General features: G+C 42.8%; 1 protein-coding gene across 1 annotated transcript in view; it reads left to right on the top strand.

Moving 5' to 3' along the window:
- The window catches only part of LOC146556523 (cyclic AMP receptor-like protein A), a 53,160-nt gene continuing 26,831 nt past the window's right edge, over window positions 1-26,329 (top strand). Inside the window, exons 1-10 of the mRNA XM_085249998.1 lie at window positions 1-174; window positions 6,754-6,806; window positions 8,322-8,376; window positions 9,543-9,599; window positions 9,702-9,762; window positions 11,588-11,675; window positions 14,543-14,632; window positions 15,122-15,160; window positions 20,567-20,645; window positions 23,800-23,847. Of these exons, the coding sequence (XP_085106124.1) occupies window positions 94-174; window positions 6,754-6,806; window positions 8,322-8,376; window positions 9,543-9,599; window positions 9,702-9,762; window positions 11,588-11,675; window positions 14,543-14,632; window positions 15,122-15,160; window positions 20,567-20,645; window positions 23,800-23,847 (651 nt within the window). The 5' untranslated portion in view covers window positions 1-93. The remainder of the gene's footprint in view (window positions 175-6,753; window positions 6,807-8,321; window positions 8,377-9,542; window positions 9,600-9,701; window positions 9,763-11,587; window positions 11,676-14,542; window positions 14,633-15,121; window positions 15,161-20,566; window positions 20,646-23,799; window positions 23,848-26,329) is intronic.

Below are 26,329 nucleotides of genomic sequence, written 5' to 3' on the forward strand. Positions count from 1 at the left end.
GCGCACACGGTAGAAACAGGAAGTTAATGGAAAGCTACAGCAAAATAAAAACAAATCGAAGCGAAATTGGCTGAAAATCGCTGCGAATCAAATATGGCCAGTCCAGATCCAAAGTCAATAAGTAACGATTCACGCTGCATATTTTTTAACACTCATTCAGGAGACTATCAATGCGTAAGTAGTTGACGTCAGTTAAACTTCAGCTTTTGGCTAATTAGCTAGTTAGCCGCGAAACGTTTTACCGTTTTTCTCTTCTGGGGGACTCTGCTGATTAAAAGAGAGTAAAAGAAATGTCCCATCCTGTTTTTAGTTAATGATTAGTTGATAAACAAAGACCTAACCCCTGCTTGGTTCCTGCTGCTAAGCTTTGGCACTTCACCCGATTTCATAGGCGTCTCCCATGCTAGCTGCGGCTAATCAACGTTAACGTCATTTCAGAAACCTACTGTGAGGTCCACTGGCTCATTAAACGATAACTGCACTCACCCACACTTAACCAGCCTTACACTGAAACACTACTGTCAATACGTATTGTTAACATATCTTAGTTTATATCTAAGCCGTAGGCTTGGAAAGAGTACGTTCATATGTTTGTCTATATAAAAATGATACGTGAGCCAATTTAGTAATTTTAGATGTTAATTAGAATTTAAATTCATTCAACTCAATTAAATGAATGAATGAATATTCTTTATTGTCATTGTCACAGGTACAATGAAATTGAAAGATGTCGCTGGTCAGTGCAACATCACAAAAGATAAATACTTAAAAACTATAATTAAATACTTAAAAACTATAATGATAGGATATAAAAGATAGAAATACATATAAAATACAGTATTCTCATACCGTAGATACACCCAAGCAATCCAGGCCTAAGGCCCCATACAGACACTCAACATACGACCTAGTTGATATATCACTCAAACAATCAATCACTCAATCAATTTGTTAGCGCATCCAACAAAACATGTCTGAAAGCATTCCAACATCAAGGGCACAAATGACAACAGGGGCAATGAAAGTCATCTACTTTTAGTAGCATTGAGACATGATATTGCAATTGGGTAGAAACTGTGTTTGAGTCTGTTAGTCCTTGTGTATGTTGTTCTATACCGTTTACCTGAAGGCAGCAGTTCGAACATGGAGTGTCCAGGGTGTGAGGTGTCCTTTATGATGTTATGGGCTCTTTTGAGGCAGCGGGAACTGTGTAGGTCTTTCAGTTTGAGGAGAGGGCAGCCGATTGTCCTTTGGGCAGCGTTGATTACTCCCTGGAGTGCTTTCCTCTGAGCCACTGTGCAGCTAGCGTACCATATGCCTATGCAGTACGTTAGTATGCTTTCGATGGAGGCTCTGTAGAAAGACACCAGCAGTCTCTGTGTGATGTTGTTCTTCCTAAGCACTCTCAGAAAGTACAGTCTCTGTTGTGTCTTTTTCAGTAGCTCAGAGGTATTCACACTCCAGGATAGGTTTCCCTCTATGCTGACTCCCAAGAAGCGGAAGTCTGCCACCCTCTCCACACAGTCGTCGCTGATGATTAGTGGTTGGATTTCTGTCTTGTGTCTTCTGTAGTCAATTATGAGTTCTTTGGTCTTTTTCGTGTTTAGGAGAAGGTTGTTATCCTTGCACCATGAAGACAGCCGCTCCACCTCATCTCTGTAGGCAGACTCATCTCCCCCAGATATGAGCCCCACCACAGTAGTGTCATCTGCGAACTTTACAATGGCGTTGCTCTGGTGGGCGGGGGTGCAGTCGTGTGTATAAAGCGAGTAGAGCAGTGGACTAAGCACGCAGCCCTGTGGCGACCCAGTGCTTAGATTTAGGGCTGGAGATGTGTAACATCCCACTCTCACTCTCTGTCTGCGGTCGGTGAGGAAGCTATTGATCCACTTACAGGTGCTGTGAGGAAGCCCTAGGTCTTTTAGCTTGGCGTCCAGTTTGTATGGAAGAATGGTGTTAAATGCCGAGCTATAATCCACAAAGAGCATACGCACATAGCTTCCTTGCCTCTCCAGATGTGTTAATGCTACATTGAGTGCTGTTGCTATGGCGTCCTCTGTCGATCGGTTTGCTCTGTAGGCAAACTGGTGTGGGTCAAGGCTGCTGGGTAGGGCTGCTGTAATGTGGTAACGCACAAGTTTCTCAAAGCACTTCATCACCACCGGGGTTAGTGCCACTGGTCTATAGTCATTTAGGCTAGAGATATGAGATTTCTTGGGCAAGGGTATTATGGTGGAATGTTCTTTTTTAAATGAGTGCCACCACTCATAGATTTCTGAGGAAGCGCTGGATCGTTCGTGGAGAACCATTTAGGCCTAAATGATGTGTGCTATCATTGGGCTGCTTGTTTACTAAAACAAAGTTTGTTTACTTTACCAAAACTAGAAAAAGTCGATTTTGAAAAATATTCATTAAATAATCCTGACCACCAAGTTAATGTAAGTAAAAGATAGTCATCATTATGCTGAATACTCATTCAAATTCAATGCAAATTCAGACAAGGCTTAATTTATATTAATGTAAGCAACTTTTCAAATTGTCACACCTTTTATTCTTTCTTTCAGATTTTCACAATGTATACACAAGTCTTTGTTCAAATACATTTTATAATTCAAACTATAAAGAGGCAATAGATTAAACGCTTTTGAGATTTGAGATAAACTATTGTTATTAATTAAAATAATATAACAAGGTTTAAATATACTGAATTTTTAACATTTATTTGCAGTGAGTTTTTTTTAATTTTTTTTATTTATGGTAGTGCTAGACCTAGAATTAGCGCTTTCTGAGGAAAGAATGCCAGCTAAATGGAGTTACCTAAACAAAGGAAGGAAACTGAAAATAATTTGTCTTGTTTTGGTTATTTTTGTAACGGAGTTGCATTGATTAGAGCGACAGTCTCGATCTGATCAGGACAGAAACACAAAAGACTGACTGACCTTTGTTTTACCCGTGGTGTTCGCACATGATCCGATCATATCACATTCTGTTTGTTGTGTCATATCACTGTTTATTCTCTTCCTTTTAAACGCTAAATAGGTTTTGGTGGCGGGGTTGCACATGGGGTCATGCATAATTACTGTTCTTTAAAATAGGTTGGTGTCAAATAAAATTGTTTAACAATTATAAGAGACATGTATGAAGAAATGAAAGCCACATAAAAATTGTATTTATAACTAATTTTACCTCTTGACATGCAGTTTGGGCATCAAGAAGTTGGGACAAGACAACAGGTCATTTTTGGGGTTCTCAAGAGCTATTTTGTATTTTAAATAATATTTTGGAACCACTTTATAAAGCTAACTTTACATTTTGTTGGAGAGCAAGAGTAGTTTACACAGAAAATGCGTGTTTTAGTATTTTGTGCATGGAATATTTTCAAGTTCCTGGGTGGGACCAGAAGTGTCCTTGTAGAATGGCTCAGTAGCTTTTACTCCACAATATTAATTTATTAGCAGCAGCTGTTTATCCTCCTATAAATGAAACTACTCAGTCTGTTTGAAGCAGTTAATGTTTGTACAACATGAAGGTAGTGCTAACATGTTAATACATCAGTAGTAATTATGCAGTGATAGAATAATGTAACAGAGTTTTATGCAGATATTGGCAGCATATCTGCGGTCAGTGATCCAGTTTTATATTCTGAATATCTGATTGTTGTTCATTGCCCTCTCAAAACCCACCACCTCTTTGAATATTATGGTGTTTGTATAGTGTCAAAATGTGTCAGAGAGTTGTGGGGTTTTTTTTGTTTTTTTACTATGGCAACAGCAGTTGCTTCAGGAAGAACAGTCTCTTCCTCAGCAGGGGGTTGGCAAAGGGCATCATCTGTCTGAACTGCTGAATCTCCTCTGCCTGCCACCAGTCCTTTGAAGCTAATTAAGAATACTGCTGGTGTTTAACCTCCTCAAATTTCCCCATATCACTTCACATCTTTGTTCCTGTTGCTGGCCCTCTGTTCTTTGCGTAATCTGGATTGAAAGTCTGATGGTAGGCTACCGGTACATAGAAACTGCTCCTCTTATCTCTAATCCAAGGCCAAACCCTGCACTCTGGCGGCTCAAACTCTGTGTCATTCCTCTGCTGCTTTGGGGCTGTAGTGGTGTTGAACTGCCTTATGACATAGACAGAAAGCGCAACTGTTAAAACAGCATCTATCAGCCCTGTGCTAATATTTACAACAAAAAAAAGAGACAGAGAGACATGGCAAACAATCACCTTAAACCCAAAGTGGCTTGAGGGTTCAATCAGCACCTCTCTGCAAATTCAAGTGCCAAACCTGGATACTATAAGGCACTAGACATACAGGTGGTATGGAGTGTGCACTCTTTAAAAGGTCATTGATAAATAAATTTATCAGGCGTAGCTTTCTGCCTAAACCAAAGTTGACATGAGCTTGGGAGATTAGATTGGAAAGACAAAATCAGTACTTTTTCTGGTACACTAAATTTGCTTGTGTGAGAAGGTGTGGGTCTCGTGTGCCAGCAGTATCAGGCTGCAGGTTATCATCAGTTCTTGCAGCAGCTCAGCTGCGCTTGATAAAGTGTGCTGCAGTAGGGCTGTCTTGTGCGGCGCCCAGATCAGTAATGATGCAAAGGTAACTGCAATTTCCGGGGAAATAGCTGACTAACGCACATACAGATGTTCCTCAGTGAAGAAGGTAGCTATCTGAGTTTTTGGACAGTTTTTATTCATCGATTTCTTACTTTATCCTCTCATTATTAAAGATTGTGGGAAAGATGTTAATGCACATGTTTTTGTTGGCTTAGCAACACCTTGACAATGAGCCTTTCAGTTTGTGGAAATGTTTTGTTTTCAGACACATTGGAGGGTTTTCAAGCATGAGCGGCCCATTTGAGGTCATGTGAAATCAGATTTAATTTTAATTCTTTAATTAGGCTATTGCAATTTGATTTTGATTTTTGTTTTTTGTGAGCCATTCATAGGTGGACTTGCTTGTGTGTTTTATGCTTCATTGTCCTGCTGCATAACTTAAGTGCACTTGACCTTCAGGGCCAGACATTCTCCTTCAGGATTTTATGGTAGAGAGCAGAAGTTGTGATTACATCAACATCTGAAGCAGCAAAGCAGCCCCTGACCATCACACGGCCACCACCTGGCATGATTGTTACTTGTGTTGTATTTTGAGATCTTTTAGCCTATTTCACTTAGTTAGATAGATTATATTTAACTGATTTGTCAATTGAGCAGGTCTAGCAGTAATCAAGTCTGGTTGCGGCTTTTTGAAAATAAACAGCCTTTTTCCTCAATAATTCAAGTCATCATTTAATACCAGATCAAGATAAGTGGAAGGAGACATATGGCAACAAATATACACCGACCCTCTGAATGGATTCTGCTACATCGGATGCTTTGCAAAGAATTTGGTGGATTTAACACAGTGTGTGGTTGATTACCTTTAGAGCTGAAATCTTTAAGTATTTAACTGATGGGTTCATCAATTAAAAAATATAATTAGCAATACAGTATAGTTTATACACAATCAAATAAGAAAATTAATAAATACTTTCTTGTTCCAGCTGCTTAATTGTGAGGATTTGTTGGGGGGTTTTTCTGACTCAGCCCCCGTGTCTAACCCTTCATTACATAGTCAAAGTAAACAGCCATATATGTTAAAATAAGGCTGTTTTCACTGAAGGTTCGTTACTTTGTCAGTTTTTAGTAGGAATGAGACTCAGAGGTAAAACTCACAACTATGATATGAGGAGAAAAATAAAAAATAAAAAAATGGAATTATGAGCTTTTGTACCCTGAGTGTTGTTAACATTCCTGCAGTACTACATTGGAAGTCCTTCACATGAAACGAAGACAACAGGAAGGCCACACAGACAAAAAAGAATGTTTGAAAAATATGCCTTTAAATAAATGAAATCTTTCCTATCTTAAAACCTTTGAAAGTCTTAACTTCTAAGTTATGCATTAAAGGAAGACTTAATTTTTTGCAGTAAATTTCCATCTTTTTTTGAAAGGGCTGGATATGACGCAGCATTTGTTTTTTGCGGAAGTGATTATCAGACTGATCGAAGGAGCTCCTTGTTATTGTTGATGTGTCTCTTCCGAGAACACACGTGTTGGATGTGTGCAAAGGGCCAGTGCAGCGATGTTGCATGTTGGATTGTGCGGACATGCCGTTGTCTGTTTTGTATGCAAGGCTTCTGCTGCTGGCTCGTTCATCTACCCAGACTGACAGGACTGACTCACATATAATTCATTCTCATCATTCTTTCGCTTTCTGAGATCAGTTTCAGGTTGCACACAGCTTTTAGCAGAAAATGTAGAGTGTCAGGTTCTAGCTGTGTCTGTGTTTCATTTCCCAAAGCTTCCTCAGAAACCCTTTCTTTATAGTGCATTAAAATAGGTTCATGGACACTGTAGATGTGTCAGGTGCCTCCAGTTTTGATGCCCAGGTTGCCATAAGTGTATGCAAATCCTGTTCTTTTTTTTTAAGCTTGCATGTTTGCATTTATGTACACAAACACAGAGAACACATGCTAGAACAAATGGCAGACGTGTAGCCTGAGCTTATCAGGCACAGCGTTTGTACATCTGATGCTGTACGTGCTTCTAGTGCTTTCCAGTGCTTTCCAGTGCTTCCAGTAGATCATACAGAGTACACTACAAGGAGTACGCATAAGTCAGCTGAAGATGTTTATATGATTTATGATTTATATATTTTTATGATTAGTGCACGTGACCTGGACACTAATAAGATTCATTTTTTTTGTTTTGCAGGGGGTGATTTTAACAGTAAAGCGAGCCACAGGAACCTTCTCGTTAGTAGGATGGTGAATATATTTTGACTTATATCTTCCTCAAATTATTCTTTGTGTTCAGGGGTTGATTTTTTCTACATTGCTAAGTATTTAAGATATACAGACTGAGTGATGTGAGAATTTTGAAGACCGTTACCAATATTGGTGTTTGGCAATATAAAAAAGAAATTTGATTTTATTTTTCTCTTTCAGACACAAAAAAAATATTTCTTATGTGTCGTTTATTTACTTGTTTACACCCTGCCTGATTTGCATGGATCAACTGGTAGCTTTGTTTTTGGTGTTCCAAAGGTGTGACAAGGAAGTTGCAGACTGCCCTCTGATGGATAAATTATGCAATGTCAATACTCAAAACATGGTTGAAGGGTGTTTCTCAAATTAAGGATGACAAAAGGATGATGTATGCATCGCATTTGCACTGCTCACACTGATCTAAAATTTGTGCTTTTAACCAGAGCCACAGAGTTGAAGGAGGACTTGATGACTTGATGAAAATTGAAAACAAAAAAGAAAAAGAAAACAAAACAGGCAACACATGGGGCAGATTCCATAACACGAGGGATGACTGCAGTATTTTGAGCTACTTTGACAATGAAAATGAAATTGCAGTGCTTGTGTTCTCAGACTTAGCAAACTTGTAGATCAAACCCAAAAATCACCCTTCTGCATCCTGTTTGCTTGACATTTCTTTAAGAGTATTACTTACTCATCCATGAATAGATAAATTAAGGTAATCAAGTGGCCATCAGTGCATTATGTAGTACAGTCAGTGATATTTTCCAACACAGTATGTAGGTGTTAGTGGTATTTGATGTTGGTGATAATTTGCTTAATAGGTCACTGGCCTTTCCACAGTATTACATATTTGGCTAAGCTGCTCATTAGAATTAGTCATATAACATTTATAGAATATAATTAAGAGTGCTTGATGATCTTTTTTGCATTGATTTTTGGAGATGATGTGGGTTGTGTTGGGGTGGATGACATTATAACAGCAAAAAATTCAGTCACCTTTTATAGGAATAATACCAATAATGAACACTGTCCATGTAAAGCTTCCAGTGAGCCTTGAGGTTGCTTATGTAGGTAGAAAAAAAATAGTTGAAAATAGTAATGAAACTAAATAATTTATATCAAAATTTTCTGAACCCCCAGGCTGGTAGCATTAAGAGTTTAAGTGGACAATTATTTTAGTTAGCAGTTCATATATTGGACTCTAGCATTGATACTGCTTTGACTTTACAACATTTAACCCAGGTGGTCCTTTGTTGACACGGATTAGGCCCGCCACACGACTCTAAGCAAGCCGTAGCGGTTTAGTTTTTATTAATTTCAGCCTAAACAAGCTTTCATGCTTAGTGATCTTACTACAAGCTAAACAGTATTAGCAGTTAAGAGTACAAGAGAGCCCGCAGGGTTACGTGCTGGAGTTGTGATGATGTATAGAGCAGTAATTGGTCTGTAATGCTCAAACCGGTGCCCTTGTAATTAGCCAATCTCACTGATGTTTTTCTTCTCTCTCCTCAGCGTTTTCATGCTGTTTGTAATCTGGCTGCTTCGCAGGTATCACTCTTTGGCGCAGGTAAATTTGTACCTACGGTGTTCAGTATGTGTTTGACACTTCTTTTCCTGTTTGCTTCATTGCCAGCAGAAAGATGTTTAATTAGCCATGGCAAATCTTGGCATAATTGAATCCAATTAAAATGCACCAGATTAATGACATGTGGAGTTAATTGACTTAATGGTCATTCTGCGATAGTGGTTGCTGTCTTGGGTTTTTTTTTTCTTTATTTGTTTTTTCTCTCTCCAAATGAAGAAGTTTAAATATATATAAAAAATGTTGGCTAGCTTTTTCTCCACTTTTTCATTCGTCGAGTCAAAGGGAGTTTTTCTGCAGTATGCTGCTCTTTCTGTTTTGTGTTTTTGAGACCATGTGGAATTTTTTGTGTTTTTTAAAGCCGGTCCAGCAGGAATGTCAGGTTTAGAAGCAGTGCATATTATCCTCTTAATCTGAAGTAAATGACAGCTTAGTGTTGGGCTCTGATGGATCCTATTACCTCTGGAGCAGGTTGCAGGGAGTGACCTCACATCCCTAATGCTCTTCCTCCTCCTCTTCCTCATCCTCCTCCTCTGCTCCTCTTATGCCACATAAACCTTCTCCTTTAGTCCATCCACTTTCAAAGGTTATCTGTCAGTCAATAGTCTTTAGTGCTCTCAAGGCCCTCCTGCGCTCTTTTCCTGTCTCCACCTCTCTCTGTTCACCCCCATCCTCCCCACCCCTCCTGCTCTGTAGCCTTGGCCGGGTCACTGTGGGACGCAAATTGATAAAATACCCTGTGTGTGTGTGTGTGTGTGTGTGTGTGTGTGTGTGTGTGTGTGTGTGTGTGTGTCTTTTTGTGTGCAGCCACTTCCACACTGTGTTACCACCTTTACAGGCAGAATTTAACTAACATCTGGCGAGCACAACCTTCCCTCCGGAAATTCTGCAGCGTACAGATTATTGATTCATTTCATATAAAATACAATGATTTTGCTCTAAAGCGAGTGGAAATACGGAGACTCTCTCGTATCTGATATTTTCACTGAGTTGTCACCAGGGATCCCAGTCTGTCAGTTACATCAGTGATCATTCGAACAATAATTTGCCCCTTCTCTCTAAGTGAATATAAATACGCAGTCTTTTTTTTCCACCTTGGATGTTATCTTAGAGAATAATCCTTTGTCTTTTTTTTAATTTCCACTGTACAGAAGATGATTCTTAGCCTGACTGTAGCCGCCGCCTTTGACAGCGTAGCATATGTCATGGTGAGTTACTCTTGTGTCTTCCACTAAACACACACGCAGTCTTTTTTTGTTTTCAGCGGTTGTAAAAATGTAAAACCGTGCTGCTTTTCTTTCTCTGCCCAGGGTGAGTCCCAACCAGATGGATCACTTTGTGATTTCCAAGCCTGGTGGCTAACGTATTTTGGTAAGAACAGTTTAATTGAGTGTTTATTGGTGCAGTTTGCATGACAAGCATGTGTAACAATAGACATCAAGCAAAGACATCAGATAAATATAAGGGAAGTTGTTTGTGCATTCAAGTGAGCTTTCCACTGTTGATCAAATAACTGCTACAACCCTGCTTTTCGGTATTAAAATAGATCCTTAAATCAGAAATATTCATTACTTAGAGATGCTTACTCATATGTTGGTAATCAGTGTGTTTTTTCTCAGTCATAATATGAATGGATATGTGCTTTTGTTGCATTTGGCATTGTGATTGTGGCTATTCTGTTTTATGCTATGGATTTAAAATTAATTCAGGGACTGTGTCATAGATAGCCAGATAAAATTCCGTTAATTTCCACCCAGCGCGTCCTACCCTGAGTTCTCCAAAAAAGGCAATGATCATTGTTGCTAACAAAGTGGTTAGGCCGGCTCAGTTTTTACAAGTATTCACACACAAATATGTGCCAAGTATGGGTGTGTAATATTTGCGACTGTGTTTTGTAGTCATTGGCCTGTTGCTACCTTTTTAGTGTACCTCCTTCAAACCAGAGGGCGGTGCATTAAGAAGTGTATGAGGAGACGATTCTCCGCCAATGACAATACAGGACTTCTGATTTCATTTGTGACAACCGGGCACACCTCAAGGTTCTTAGTGTTCATTTGCTTCAGGATTCTCGGGTGTATTTGCTTTGCTTGCATTTGTTGCAATTAGCGTTGATTAGTTTAAAGATTCTTAGTTAGGACTGGCTGTTAATACGACGCTACACCAGGCTCGTTTTATTGGTCTCGCTGGCAGACACTCACCTACACGAACACACACGCGCGCGCAAACACACACTCAGATTGATGCAGGGTAATGGGCGGTGAGTTAGTGCTGCAGGGTTTGTGTGTGTCACCTTGGTTTATCATGAGGATCCTCGCGCTGAGGACAAACGGGCGCACATAAACACCAGCTGAACCGGCACTTTGTTCTGTAGCACAGCGTCGAGTCTGGCGGGAGCCGCAGAGCACAGCTCCGCTTTTAACTCCCACCAATAAAATTTTATGAAATGTGTTTGAAATAGAGGAAGGCGGTATCAGGGGCAGCAGCGGGACAGGAGGTGAAGCCGAGCTGTATGTTGTCCAGCTCGAGAAAACCTTTGGCTGCCTTCTGCTTATGTAAAATGCATTAGCTATTGCAGTGATAGTAATTTATTAAAATAATGACATAAACAGCCATTCTTCTTCTTTCTTGGCAATTGCACAGCAATCCCAAAGGTTCCCTAAATATAAGGGGAGCATGCGTAGTGGAAAATATATTTGTGTAAATGCGAAGCTGTCCTTCTAGACTCTTCCTCGTCTCTGTGTACACCCATTTTCCCGTGCTGCTGACTGTGCCTTCCTTCTCCTTTCTTTATATCTTCTTTTCATTGTTTTAACACTCGCTGTAGTCCACTCCGCCACCTCCACCCCTGATTACCCTGCCCCTCACTTTACTGCTCTTTTTTTCTCCCTCCCTCTCTAGTCTTATCTCCCTTCTGCTTTTCTACAGTTCATCATTATCTCTCTTTGAGCTCCCACCTCTCATCCATCACCCTAAGCTACAGGTTTCCCTCATATTACTGCTGAATGGGCCTTCATTTATCAAAAAGTGGAACACATGCACACACGCGCACACACACACACACACTCACTCTCTCGCTCTCGCTCTCTTTCATACATAGGTGTATGTTTGGACACACGTTTGCAGGTGCATGCTGTGTGGCAGCGAGCTGTGTTGTAATTTGACCTTGGTGTTTTTCTGTGTGTGTGTGTGTCTGTAGACTGGAGTGCCTTGGCTTGGGTTTGCCTCATCACACTAAACCTCTACCTCAACCTGGTCGGAGAAATAAGCACCAACAGATATGAAATGTAAGTAGGGAACTACTTGAGGATCTTTTTTTATTTTATTTTATTTGTATAACTTCTTTTGATTTATCGTTTGGTTTGTTGTGTCTTTAAATGTCCTTTTTTCTAACCTGCTTCACAAAATGTAAATGTATTCAAATTGTAGTGTTTCAAGAGAGCAACGACAATTCCTCATATTGGAGAGGATGCAATCACTTGTTTATCACTTATCAAAGATGTCACTGATTGTATTTTTTTCTAATCTTGCCAGTTATTAATAATTTGATCAGTTATTTAAATTTAACATAATCCGTTTATCCCTCGTGTGCATGAACAGTTCTTTTTCTTTCTCTCTGTGTCCACATTTGAATGTTTATTTGTGTCTTGTTTTGGGCTCTTCCTCCTTCGCGTGTGTCTTGTATGTCCATATGCATGTTTGGTCTGCCAGAGCATGTGTCTCCCCACAGAGCATTGACAGACCCCTCCTCCTCCTCCTTTTATGTTCCAGCCAGCCGACACTCTAATTGAAAAGGGAGTGAGTGTCAGCCGTTAAGTGCGTTCTAGTGTGTGTGTGTCTGTGTGTGTGTGTGTGGGCGCGCATACCCATCTTCACGCTTTGTGGCTCTATGTCTCTATGTTGCTGTCGCTCAAACTCCCATGAGCACTTTCCATGGCGCAAGTGTGAATTTGCCTGTGTGTGTGTGTGTAATATTTTTGCATTTTTAATGCCTAATGAAAGCTTTGTGAGAGAAATGCACAATCTGAAGGGGGGGGAAAAGACGCAACTATGCGTGCTACGTCAAGCCAAATTGTTAATGGGCGTATCCTGTTGATGTGTCTTGGTGGTCCAGAAAAAAAAGTCCCACCCTTGTGTGCGAGAGGGTGGGCCATTAAGATGTGTACGCCACCCACCACCACCCCCATGGGAATTTTCCTGCATTGATTAGCAATACGCCAGACAATATAATGGTGGTATAACTCAAAAGGTGACGGTTTTATGGGTGCTGGCAAGGGGCAAACTTGGAGGCCAAAATGAGCTTGCTTCAGAGCCTTATCTGCTGCATACCTCTTATAAGTCCCGGGGGAGCAAAGTGGGAGGAGGATATATCTGTATATTTGCGGCTGGTCGCACATGATGTGAAGAGGGGGAAAAACACAGCGCTTTAATAGTAAGAGCGAAGCAAAGACGGCGTGTCAGTGGGGCTCTCGTGTGTTGACTCTGCGGAGAGAAGCTGCATGTGTTTAGGAGGCAGTATGTGGCTTTGCATCCATACGCAATTACGTCTCAGCCCCCTAACCCAACCTCCCACCCTCTCGCTCTCGCACTCACATTCACAGGGACGACACAGCGCGATGGTTTATGAATGAACAAACTGCTAGAGGAGATGGAGAATGGAGGCCGGATGATCTAAGAATGATTGAAGTGGATGCAAGAGAGGATAGGAAGTGTGCACATGCGCTCATGTGTGTGTGTTTGTGTGTGTGTGTATGTGTGTGTGAATGTTTATGAGGATTTGAAGTAAGAATTCGCGCAAACCGAATGTGCTGGGCGATAGAAGCTAAAGGGGTGGGGGCGATAGAGGAGTGGTGTGAGGCAGTGAGAAATGAGATTGAGCCTCGAGAGAGATTTCTATATGAGCTCGTGCGTGTGTGTGTCTGCACACGTGTGGGTGTGTATGCAGGTGTGTGAAATGCAGCACGCATAGCAGTCCTGCTGTGTCTCATTAAGCCCATGTTGAGCGCAGCTCCGGACCTCGTCATCTCCCTCTCAAAGCATTGCAAGTGTGTGATGCGTGTGTTGCAGCGTGCATGCTGGTGCATGTGTGTTTGGGAGGGGGTGGGGAGTGAGGGCTCTGTGAGCTCTCAGCATTGATTTCCTGACAAGCCCCCCCACATATGCACCAGTTGTCATGCCATACACTGGCAGCACCGATTTCACCGTTTGTATCCTCCCGCCTTGTCTTTCTTTGTTTTGTTGTTTTCTTTCTGGCCTCTTGCTTGCTTGTTTTCATCTTTCTCACACACTTCCTTCTCATGTTCGATCTAAAGACAAACTCTGTCTGGATCCATATATTTACTATGTCTCTCTCCCGCCTACTTTTCTGTTCTATTTAAACCAGCAGCCTTTCCTTTCTTCCTGCTCCTCCCACACACTCAGGGCTGTCCATCAGCAAGAGGGTCGGGGAGAGGGGAGCGTACAGTGCGCCCCAGTGAAATAGAGTGATAAAGTGTGTGTGTGTGGGTGTGTGTGTCACACAACTGGAGTGGGATTGAGCGTGTGTCAGCTGTGTCACCACTGCTCGATTGACTGTACTCGGAACAAGTCAGGGCAGGACTTCCACTCTATTGACCAGGCGACGCTGTACGCTCTATGAAGTATCGACTCCCACACAGACGCCGAAGACACTGGCGCACACACCTCGTCTGGCACACACACGCTCAAAAGGCCGTCACCGTCACTGTTATCATTTTTCATCGATAGCCTGTATGAGGCTCTCCAGCCTCCTTAACCTCCTCCCTTTGAAAGCAGACTGTTTTTATAGTGCACAAACATATTTTAGGTACACAGTTACACTTAAATTGTCCATCCACTAGGATCCCCTTGAGTGAGAATCTGCATCCTGCTTGTGGTTTTGATGCAGGGATTTCCACTGAAAATCATCTTTTCCCCAACAGTTAAGCTAATTATGGTTTATATTACCATGAGTAATTGGCTGTCTGGCTGGTATAGACATTCGTCTGGACCTGAAAAATGACCCTAGTGTGAGTGCCAACAAAGGGATGAAGTGAAGAAGAAAAGAATTGATTTATTTATAAGCTTTTTTTTTTCCAGGGAAAAACCTGCCGAACCCTCTGTGCTCATAATGAAATAAATGTGTTCCTTTTATCAGGTTTTACCATCTGATGGCGTGGGGGGTACCTTTGGTCATGGCCTCGCTGCCGCTGTTCAAGGGTTACTATGGCCCCGCAGGAGCCTGGTGGTGAGTACGCCCCAGCTAGAGTGTAGTTTTTGTGTTTTGTCAGCTAGTGACCGTGTATTTTCCATTAAATGTCTTTTCTTTCAAGGGAGGCCACAGCACTGGCCTCATTCCAACTCTAGATTTGCTTCAACCATTATAGGAGTTTATGTGCTTAAAATTGGCAATTATCAGCACATCTGATCACAGTGCAACACCTCCTCGTGCTCTCCGGTTCTTGTGGTAAATGGGAAAGGCATTATTTGTTTGGAGGGTTGTTAAAGGGGGTGAGGAAAAGTGGAAGAGGCCAAGGAGAGGAGGCGGTGGAATGAGAATTGGGACAGAGCCTTAATCTCCGGGCTCGGCTCTCTCTTTCCACTCTCGGCTTATTAATAGCTACAGCTGCACAGCTTCTCCCCTCTGCAGTCACACAAGTCTCTCTTCCGCTCACGCTCTCCCTTTTCCTTTGTAACCCCCTCATCGCTCTCTCTCTCTCTCTCTCTCTTCCCCCAGCTGGATCACAGACGATCACGTAGCCTGGAGATTTGGGATGTAAGTAGACCCTTTCAGCACCGCCATCAAAGCTTCCCCCACTGGGGGAGATGGGGAGGAGGGAGGAGAAGGGCTGTCTCTGCGGGGAAATGTGAAGGGTTGCATGTCAGGGGAGCCTGCAGGGTTTTTTCCCCCCTTGGTGCAAGGCCAAGAAGTGTGTGTGTGTGTGTGTGTGTGTGTGTGTGCGTGCGTGCGTGCGTGCGTGTGTGTGTGGATGTTCCTGTGTCTGCCTCTGCCTTGTCAGATTTAGGGGAGTTGCTACACTGTGTATTTAAGTGTTTAGGACGGCTATGAAGGATTATGCCTGTCTACTGCTTTCTGCAACTGGCCCTAAGTCTGCAAGGGCTCTGCCAATCTGCCGGTGCAGACACGTAAACACACACACACATACACACAACAACACTTTGCTATGAGCCAAGGTAATCGCGTTGCTGCTCGCAGCATCAGCAGGGAATCAATCTTTTTAAACAAATAAGCACACAAACGTATACACACACACAGAGGGAGACTCACTCAGACAAATACACACACGCACACATATATAGAGAACAACACATAGCTATCAGCTGTGCTAAACGAGCCCATGTCTCTTTTATCAGTGCTCCTCTGCTCCCCGGCTCTTTCTAGTTTTCCACGCTGTCGTGGCCCAGGGGGACGAGCCGCTCAGAGGATCAGGGAATCTTCATTAGCCTTAATTACATCAAACCAGACGAGAGATTAGAGGCCAAGGCAGCACCCGTCAACGGACAAAAACACATGCACTCACACACACACACAGCCTGCTGACACCTTGTGGGGGGCAGAGGCTGTAGCATTAAAGGTGAAAAGTGGAAAAGACGGGAGGGGTAACATACATAGTCTAGTTGGACGGAGACAGGGAATTATTCAGCACGAGAAGGAAAGAGGATCGGCATTGCAGGACGGGAAGGAGAAGGGAGTCAGAGAAATAGATTGTCCTCGTGTCTGCCCACGCCCTGTAGTGCGTCTTCATCAGAGTTCAGCGAAGCGCACGGGCAGAACAGAGGAGGCAGGGAAGGTTTGATGGAGGAGGGGGTGTGCGAAAGGGAATGAAAAAGGAAGGAGAAAGCAAAGCGGAGGACAGGGCTGTGTGATGAAGGTGCAGAGTTTCAGGGCTTGAGTCAGCAATTGGAAGCACTCGAGCTTAGCTGAGTCAACGCTCTTAGAGGTCCCCCATCGGTGTGTGCCACGGGCCCCACTCAAGCATAAGGCTGAGAAATAACAGTGAAAATAACTTTGCAAGTGGAAGTTAATGGTTATGTGGTTGTTTTAGCTGCATTGCTTTACAGATGTTACAGAAGTCTGTGGATCTGATCAGTACTTTGGTTCAGATTTATGCAAAAATGCGTGCAGATTTTCTTACAAAATGCATTTTTATACCTGTGATCATTGTTATATTCTTTTGCAGCACTGAAGTTCTTCACAGCGGCAATGCAAGACTTTTTTTTATGCTGCCCATGTTTATTTACCATTTTGTCCACACCTGAGAAAGTGTGCATAAGGGCACTAAGAGTTAGCTTGGACTGGACACCTCATTTCTTTGCTTTTGGTCATCATGTGTTTCCAGTTATGTTTTTATTAGACATGCCCCTAAATTTGAACCTAGCCTATGTAGTAATTTCAGTAAATCTCCTATTATTATAAAGTGCTGTCACTGTCGGTTTTATATTGCAGTCTATGAGTTCGGATGTAACATAAGTGGGGGCTTGTCCGGGATTTGACCCATACCCATAGATCTCCTGACTGATTGATCTCCTGGCTCTTTACTTCAGTTCTAACATGAGGCTACCATTTGTGGTTTTAAATAACAACAATTTTAGCACTCACACGTAGATCTTATGCTTACTTCAAGTATGTAAAGGTCCAGGTGGGACAGAGCGATGTTAATTTGATGATCAGTGGGTAAATATGAGGCTCCATTTGAATTCAGTTTGCTGTCCATTTCTGTTGTGTTCACCCAATGACGCTGCACGCTTGGGTTGCCTTTAAGTCAAAGCACCTCTAGCTAGGCTGTAGATACCTTATGGCTTTTCCATTAGTGCATCAAGTGAGACCCGACCTTCACCCTGAACACACTTCTCCTCCTTCCCTGCTTCTAAGTCTCCACCTCTCTTTCTGTCTGTCAGGCCATCCTTTCTTGCGTAAGTGGTTGATCGTGATCTTTCCCTGTGTGCTAGGATCTCCCGGGTCAAAGCTGACGGCTGCAGTTGATCATTAACCTGCATAGACGGGTCTCTACCATGCTCTCGTCTTCTAGCAGGCACTTCAATTAAGACTTCTTTCAACCGAGCCTCATTCTTCACTTCAGAGCCGTACTGGAGGGAAGGCCAGGCTAAGGCCGAGTGATTGAATTTGTGCACATCTGCGATGATCTTTCTTTCTGCCACTTTCAGGCAATCCACTCTTGCTCACTGTTGTCCTCTGAAAACCCCACTGTGGTTATCCGTATTTCTATCCATCTTTCCCTAGTCGATCTATCGGGGGCAACGAATTTCTGCTGTTCCTTTCATTCTCACTGCGACCTTATCCCTCTGCTTGCCTTTTAATCACCCAGAGCTTCTTTCTCATTTCTGCTCTTTCTGGTCCTGAGCCGCAATCCGCAGTCATCTATCCACCTTTGCATCCTCTTCTCTATTCATCTCATCACTTTTATCATCCTCTGCCCACTCTGAATCTTCTCTCCCTCTGCTTTTACTTCTTTCTCTGTCTCTCGCCGTCTCCCTCCTGCTCTGACTCTCTCTCTCCGGGTAGTGCTCAGCTGTAGAGCACAGCGGACTCTAATGGCAGATCATTATCATGCTAATTAGAGCACTTTGTAGCTGCCGCCCGTCATTCTCTCCTCCTCACAGCCCCCCACACTATCGTTAAAAAGGCCATCCCTCCTTTTCCCCTCTCCACCAACCCACCCACCCCCCAAGCTCGTCTTTCCATCATTAACAGGACGTGCGCTGGCGTAATTGGACGCTGTTTATTCCGGAGAGCGGGTTATTAAATCACACCGGGGTGACGCTCGCACAGGTCTCCCCCTGAAACGCTTTCATCAGTGTCCCATGCCGTTATTGAACCTGCACAGATGCACACATGCAGATGCAGTCATACCAGCTTTCAAAGACAGGCAGTATCCTTTGTCTGCCGATGTTCCCTACAAGACATAAAGGCACATAAAGGAGCCTTTCCCTCAGCCTGTTTCCTGCATTGAAACAAACGCCTACTGTATCGGATTCCTCCTCCAATAAAAAGTTTAATTTAATAATGCTCAGTGAGTTTCTTTCAGTCCTCGGGCATGGAGGACAACCATGGGTGAGCACAAAATAGACAGACGAGTCAGTGTTTCGGTTTGGAGTTGGCGTGTTCGTCCAGTGTCTGCGTGAGTTCTGTCTGAGTAATCTGGCTTCCTCCCACAGTGTAAAAACATACACATTAGGTTAATTTGTGATTCTAAATTGCCCATAGGTGTCATTGTGAGTGTGAATGGTCATCTGTATCTATGTGTTAGAACTGGGATAAATTGCTAGCCTGTCCAGGGTGTACCCTGCCTCTCAGCTGGGGTTGTCTCCAGCCTTTCCACCACACTGAATTCGATAAGCAGAGGAAAATGCATGGATGGGTGAATTATTGGATGTTTGGATTCTGCATTTGCCTATGCCAAGGACTTTGATGATCTCTGTTGGACATTCATCCATTTTATAAGCGTGTGTCTGTAAATTTAAGGGTCTGAGACAGACTCTTTGTTTTAATAGTCAGCTGAACCATTTTGTCTTATCATGAGTGCTATAATTACTCTTGGTGGCCTTGTTCAGTACTGTCCAGTATTTTTTGCCTGTGTCAAGTGCAGGTGCAAGCCAGAAAGTTGTATTGAAAGTTGAATTTGCATGCATAGGACGACACAGGTGGGGGATTGGCCAGTCATATTTCATGTCAGCCCTTGAGACTTCTTTAGATATGAGGTAGGTGACAAACACAACAGTTGTGACTGCTCAGGGTTACCTAGACTGAAAAGACAAGTTGTGACCAGGAACCTGTATATCAAAGTGAGACAAAGACCTGTTTCACAATTACAGGGAGAGGTTGAAACTCCTCTGAGCTTCCCTCCCAAGAGGTTGCATAACATAAGACTGCCATTCCACCAAAAGTAATCACCTTCATTTCCCCTGCTCGTCTTGCTCGCTTTCATCCGCTCTGAAATACCTGACATATTATTCTCCCACACCTCCCCTTTATAAATTGCAACCCTTGTCCCATAGGAATGCCATGCATTTACAGCATTGTGACTTTGCTGGAATGATCTTTTGTTCTTCATCTACCTCTTGACTCAGTATGTAAAACTATATGGAGTGAGGTCCAGAGTTGCCTCGTCAGGTTTTTTTACAGTCTTTGGTGACTGTGTACATACTGTGTGCCCTTTACGCATCAGCTGTTTAGAATAATGCTTTCTAGTGTCAGCCAGCGAAACAGTCTCACCTGAACTGGTTATGGAAAAAGTACTGATAAACTCTAACCTTTAATTTCTTTTTTTTTAGCTTAAGTTTTTACCTGTTAAGTTGATATAATCAGCTTCTTAACAAACAACTGCCTATTTAAATTCCTTCTTATAGGGGCCTACATTATTATAAGAGTAATGTGCCTGTCTGCTTGGTGAATGCATGTCGTATATTCACGGCCCATTTGTTCTTTCTTGGTCGTTTCCCATCCTCTGAGAGAAATAGCTGCCTCCTCAGCTTGTAAATGCTCTTAAGTGTTTACCAGCAAGTCTTTAACTATATTTCCTTTTGGTGCTGAGCAAGTAGCACGCAGTGGACTTCAAGACATTTTTTTCCAAAAATGCAACACTTCTGCAAGTAAAACTGGTGGCCAACAGCTAAAAATTGAACTGCAGAGCTCTGTAAAGCTAAGGAAAGCAGCACAGAGGTGGTCATTTGCTTTAGCTTCTTTCCTCCAAGCGATGTCGTTTACTTTATCATAATGTTTTTACATAGTCATGTCATAAATGTATGTTATATAAATTTGTAAGTTGGTGTATACACTCATATTGATAACGCTGCCTAGAATGAAAAAAATGTATCTGTAGGCAGATCATGAGCAATGATTTTATGCGACACGCCAGCTAAACATAAGCTTTTATTTAAGTCTGGACTAAATCCTATAGCAACAGGACACGTGGCTTGCTTTTGTGTTTTCCTAAGGTGTGAATTCCTTAAGAATGCATAAGAGTATATCACCGTAATCATAACTTTTGATATTGTTCATGTGATTTCATGTCACACTTTCTACAACTGAAGCAAGGAGGCTAAAGAAATAACCTCCACCGACAAAACAGCAAAAATGATCTTTTAATAATGTTTCTCGTTTGGAGTTTTGTTATTGATCTGTTACGCCTGTGCTTTGCAGATGGTACGTGCCTCTTTTCGGCCTCATCTTCCTGATGATCTTCTGCTACGCCAGGATCATCTGCGTGGCCAATAAGAGAGTGAGTACTCAATATACGTCTATTTCAAGACAACTTAGCCGAACGTGACGGCGCTGTGAGCTTTTAAAACCTGGCATTAGTGGAACTGCTCTGTGGGTGTACTGATGGGGTGGGGGTGTAAATGTTCTCACTGAAGTACAGATATAAGAAAAAATTCCCCAAAACACTATGCGCTATGAAACGATCCTATCCTGTTGATCAAAAGTCATGTAAAGGATAAATGTGGTTTGTGGAGATTTGAGAATGTGTGGCATATACTTAGCAAAAGTACATGAATTCAGACAACTAGACACATTTAAACAATTGTGATAATTTCATAGTTTGCTTTCGTTTTCATTTTCGCTTCCAGTGCATTTGGAAAAGGTAATAATGGTTGTTTGAATGTCAAGCAGCTCTTTAAGGAAGAGAAATGACTACAGGTCAAAACTGCTGAGATACAGTTTACAAGAAGCTTGCAATATTGTTTAAAGGTAGCAAGGAATAATCTCATCTAACTTTTTGAGTGAGAAATGTGTTTCGTGATGCATTTCTGGGGACTTTTTTCATACTGGAGTAACGGTGTCATAAAATGTCGTCCTGGTTCTATACTTAAAGTAATTTATCAAGCAAGAATACCTTTCTTTCACTTGGTGCAGCTGCTACATTGTGCCAATTTCTGCTTTTTTATTCATTTTAAATTGGTTTTTAAACTGATGCTTGGACAAAACATAAAATATAATGGCTTTGATTTATTAATTATGCTAACATTTACTTGGTCTAACTACTAGAATATGAGGATTTTATGCTTCTCTAATTTTTGTGTGACTCTAAATTGTCTACTTTGGCTAATTGGAATTGATGTTTGGGCAAATAAATTGTCTGAATTGATATAATTGTGGACTTTCAGTTCTTGTGTGATGGGCATTTTTTACCGTATTCAATATTTTGTACTGCAATCCATTAAATTGTGCAGGAAATCAGATAAGTTCATTTACCACTTAGTTGATGTGCTCACCATGGTAGCTTGTAGTTTTGCGTGGCTCTTCATCGTGCTCGGTGCTGTAGGAGCCCAGGGGCAGCATTCCACAAAGTTCGCATAGCTGCCATTCCCCTGATCTGACGACACCCCACACTGCGGCCGCTGGAACAGCGACGGTAGACTTGCGTTGCCACAGTATGCTCGTGAGCGTTTGACGTGAAGGGAGGACGAGGCCAAAGCCTCATCAGACTCACAGTCGTTGTGTTGCTGTTGAATGTTAGCATTCATTGCTTGGGCTGCACAGGGAACGGTGGAGTGAGAGAGATTCTGCAGATAGCCAGGCTGCAGGAAGACGACAACGGAGACAGACAGCAGGTAGCTGAGAGGCAGGGAACGGGAAAGAGACTACACTCTTTATCACGCCTGCGATAAAGAGAATGAATGAATGTCGCTGGTTTCCAACCTGCATCTCATAACTCATTCAGCTCACAGTATTCAGCTATCACTCCCTCTACCTCTTGTCTCTATATCTGTTTCCCACCTTCCTTATTCTGAATCCCTTTTTTGCATTCATTTGTCACTCTCTCTCTCTCTCTCTCTGTGTTCCCGCTCATTTTCTCTTCCCCCCCCCTTTTCCTTTCCCCCTCCGCGTCTGTCTCCCCCTTTCACTCTGCCGTTTTGCTTTCTCTGTCGTATTTATGAAGAGCTCAAGCCTTATCTCTTTTCAGCTGCAGGCTGTCTCACTTGAAAGAATTTCAAAAGCTTTGAAAGCAGGGTAGGTGGCGACGCTATGGAGAAAGGGATAGAGACGAATAGGCTGAGTGAGGAGAGGTGGGATGTTAGCTGGACGGAGAAGTTTTTCCACCTTCCGATTTCACCGAGGCAGATGGGCGTGGCGAGGGAGGGGGTTCCAAGTCCTTTACACCCAGATTGTTTAAAAAAACAAAACAAAACAAAAAGAAACAGGACACATTCTGAGTGGCTGTGCGAGCTCATAATAACTGGAGGGATTTGAAGGCTAATGAGTCATTTCGGGCCACACAGAGAGCTCTGGGAGTGTGTTTGTTTTACAGATGCAATTTGTACATGTCCACTCCCTTCCTTCCAGCCCTCACCCCTCAACACGCCACTAGCATAACCGCTTCCCTTTCAGTAGCGTGGCTTAAGAGAGACTGCAACGAAAGCCGGGTATGTGGAGACCTGGCCAAAGCCTAATGATATTGCCACTTATTATCAGCGTTTGTTGATTTTGATGGATAGCGGTGCTCAGCTGGGCAGCAGAGGGCTGCTGTGGAAACAAGTTGAATCTAATGACCAAACGGCTGTCCTTTTTTTTTTTTTTTTATCCCCGCACTGCACAAACACCACGGTCATGCATAGATTTACAATGACAATCACGTCAGCACCGAGAAACCATGGCAACATTGAGTTAATAAATAGCAGAATAGAAGAGCTGTTAGTGCATGTTGTTCATGCTGCCTTTTTGTTCATGCGTATGAAGCTCGCACAGGGCCTCCAGAGATTTGTCTCTGATGTCTTGGGTTACATAAACCTTCTGGCTTCATACAGCCCCCTCCCTCCTATCCCACCATCGCCAATCCCCAGTCCTGTGCATGGTTGTGTGCATGTGTGTTCCTGCGCCTGCCTGTTGACATTTTCCATTCATTCCCCCGAGAGAGGACGCAGAGGAAGAGCGAAAACTATTCCCACGTTCTTTCCAAAGGCCTCGTGTCTGCCATGTTTGCTCCACTTCTTTTTTTCCCGACACTTTTTTCTAAACAAAATTCTCTTTTTTCGCTCCCCCACGCAACCCCCTCACACACACCCCTACCCTCCGCCTTGTTTTCTTCTTCCTCTGTCAAATTGTGTGCACTGAAGCTGATCAGGGGTTTTTTTTGCAAGATGCTGGGAGCTGTTTAAGAGCTCCCTTCTGCCTCTAAGCTGTGCGCTCGGTTGTGAATTGGGTAATTTTGCTGAGGCGTGTGAGAAGGTGGTGGGATTTTGCATTGATGTGGTAGTCAGTGTGATATTTGTTCAGGTTTCTCACTGCAGGCAATGACCTCTAAGCACAATGTCACTCCTCAGTAGGAAAACCCATCTGATTAAAATCGGAAAATCACTGCAATTTTTCTTTTTTTCCCCTGCTTTTTAGCTGCCCTGACCTCTTTCTTCCTATTTTGTGTCTTTTCTGCACAGATGCAGTCATGGCTGGGAACTTTCAACCCAGAGCGAGAGAGGCGCAAGGTAATGGTCTGACCATCAAATTTCTTAGCACATACACGCACATGTACACGTATAAACACAGAATGTGAGGATTAGCGTGTCTGTAGGATTAGCTCTTGCCTTCACGCTGGGTAGGTGTCAAACACAGCAGGGAGCAATTTGACCTCTCAAATCTATTCCTGTGTGAGCTCTTGTGTATGTGTATATAAATGTGTGCATGCACGTAAAGGTGTGTTTAAGCTTCATTTTTAAATGGAGCAGGAGATAGGTGTAAATCAAGACAGATTGAGAAGTGCGACATGAGGAGGAGGAGAAATAAGGGGAATAGAAAAAGGGAAAATTAATTGGGGAGAGGGTTAACCTAGCCTAGTCTGAAGGGGCACTTCACTGATTTTACACATTAGTGCTGGGTTATACGTGAACAGAACTGTCTCGCGAAAGTGACTGGAGACATAACTTTATTTAAATGTGTAAACCACTACACAATGGAGCCACTGTTTAAATGTGAGGACAGTCAGTTCTGCAAGCTTCTCATAGTGTTGCCACAAAACACAAAATATTGCAGAAATTAAATAAAGGATGTAGGCAGGAAGGGTTTATGAAATAGCTGGTTGCATGATGGAAATCTAAGATGCTTGACCTGCACTTGAAAATTAAAAGCCTCTTGTCTCCGCTACTTTGATTTTTAACAATTTTCTCATCTCTTGTGAGACACAGAGTTTGGAAAAGCTGAACAAAAGTAGATTTCTTGAAAATCCTGGTATTAGAAAGTGGATCGTTAAACAGGTTTTTGCCACGTCTTTTTACCTGGTTCATTGACTGCTCATGATGCATTGTTCACCAGGAAGACTATAAAGCCTTACTTCTCCCTAACCAGGTGCTATTGAAACAATATGACTAATGCATAGTAGGAAAAACTAGCAGCAGCAATCCCTCGCACTCCCTCCGCCCTCCTCCTTGTTTGGTGTTGCCTCTCCGCCCAGCAGGGTGAGGTGTCGGAGGGCAGGTTAGGGTTAAGGTTATGTAGATGCTGCCCCTAAGTGGCAGACATAATTACTGCACGGTGAACTGGCGTAACCTTAAGCGGAGTCGCGTGTGCATGAATGTGTGACCACACACACATAAATGCACACACACACGGTCTTCATGTGGGCTAATTGCTATGTGTAGCACAGAGTGTAAATAAGTCAGCAGTGGTTTTTATCACACTCTCTTTCCTCGTATTTCTCTTTCCCGGTCACTCCGCTCATTTCCATCTGTTTTTTTTCCTCTCTCCCTGCCTTTCACTTCACGCTCTCTCTCTCTTTTTCTCCCTGTCTTTCTCTTTCTGTCTTTCTCACCCCCTCTCTCGCTGTCTCTCTCACTGTTGTGCTCATACCCAGCATGAATAAAGCAGCAAGCCAGGTTCATGGACATGAATATTTATGAGAGTTTATGCACGCGCTGCGATGCTTTAAAACAACAACAACAGCCTCCCAGATTGTGCTTGCCAAACCAGTGAGCTCCTGCTCATGTGTGTACGAGTGTGTAGCAGCAGGTGTAAACTAGAGAAAGCGATTCCTGCTGGGTGTCTGAAGACCGCTGGCTCTGGTGATTTCCATTCACTCTGCCACGTCTCCCTCCTTCTGTGCCTCACACATTCTCTGTTACTGTCACACGCACACATACACTCAAACCCCTAATGCCCTGTGTCCACACGCATTTCCCAACCCTTTTTTTTTTCCTCCCTGACTCAGCGCAGCATCATCCCCCCTCCCGCTGTCTGAGTGCATGTGCGTCTGCATCTGGCTGGAGTGGTGACGTACGTAACTAGCGCTGGCAGTTATCAGTGCTGTAAGTCACATGTTGTGACCCATCTGTGTGTGTGTGTGTATTTCTTGAGCAATTTGTTTGTGTTCATGCATGAGCACACATGATTGCCACAAGGTTTTGAAGCGGCACAGGTCAACGAGAGGATATTCGGATGACGGTTTTTCAGCACCCCTCACACATGCGCGCGTGCGCACGTTTAAATACATTTGCACAACTGCACACACAGCAGCTCAGTCCCGTCGGGTAGCAACAAAACTGGCTGAGCAAACAGCAAGTCGCTTGTTCGTTATCTTCTCAAGATGTTTGTTTACCGATCCACACAAGCTTTGCCTTGAGTAACAATGCAGTGGCCTCTACTTTTATGTCTATACAAGTGTGTGTGTGTGTGTGTGTGTGTGCGCGCGCATGCATGCACAACCTTGCAAACCACTGAGGGTTCGCTCTATGTGTGTGTATTCTAATTGGTCTATCAACTTTTTATTTTATTCTTGGCCAGCAAAAGGGAATAGTATGTGGTTTTTCTCTTAAGGGCTCTCAGTAGGACGTTTGACTTTTTGACAAAACACACATACCTCCTTTTTTTAAGGGATCAGCTGTCCAGCTGTTAAACGATCAGCAGTGATATACAAATATATGGCTGGAACACAATATTACTAAAGCAGTTCTTCCTCTTGTGTTACGTTATCGATGC

Source organism: Mchenga conophoros, linkage group LG16, assembly GCF_057382185.1.
Source record: "Mchenga conophoros isolate Kocher_MC1m ecotype Shallow Benthic linkage group LG16, M_conophoros_male_GT1.1, whole genome shotgun sequence".
Lineage (NCBI taxonomy): Eukaryota > Metazoa > Chordata > Actinopteri > Cichliformes > Cichlidae > Mchenga > Mchenga conophoros.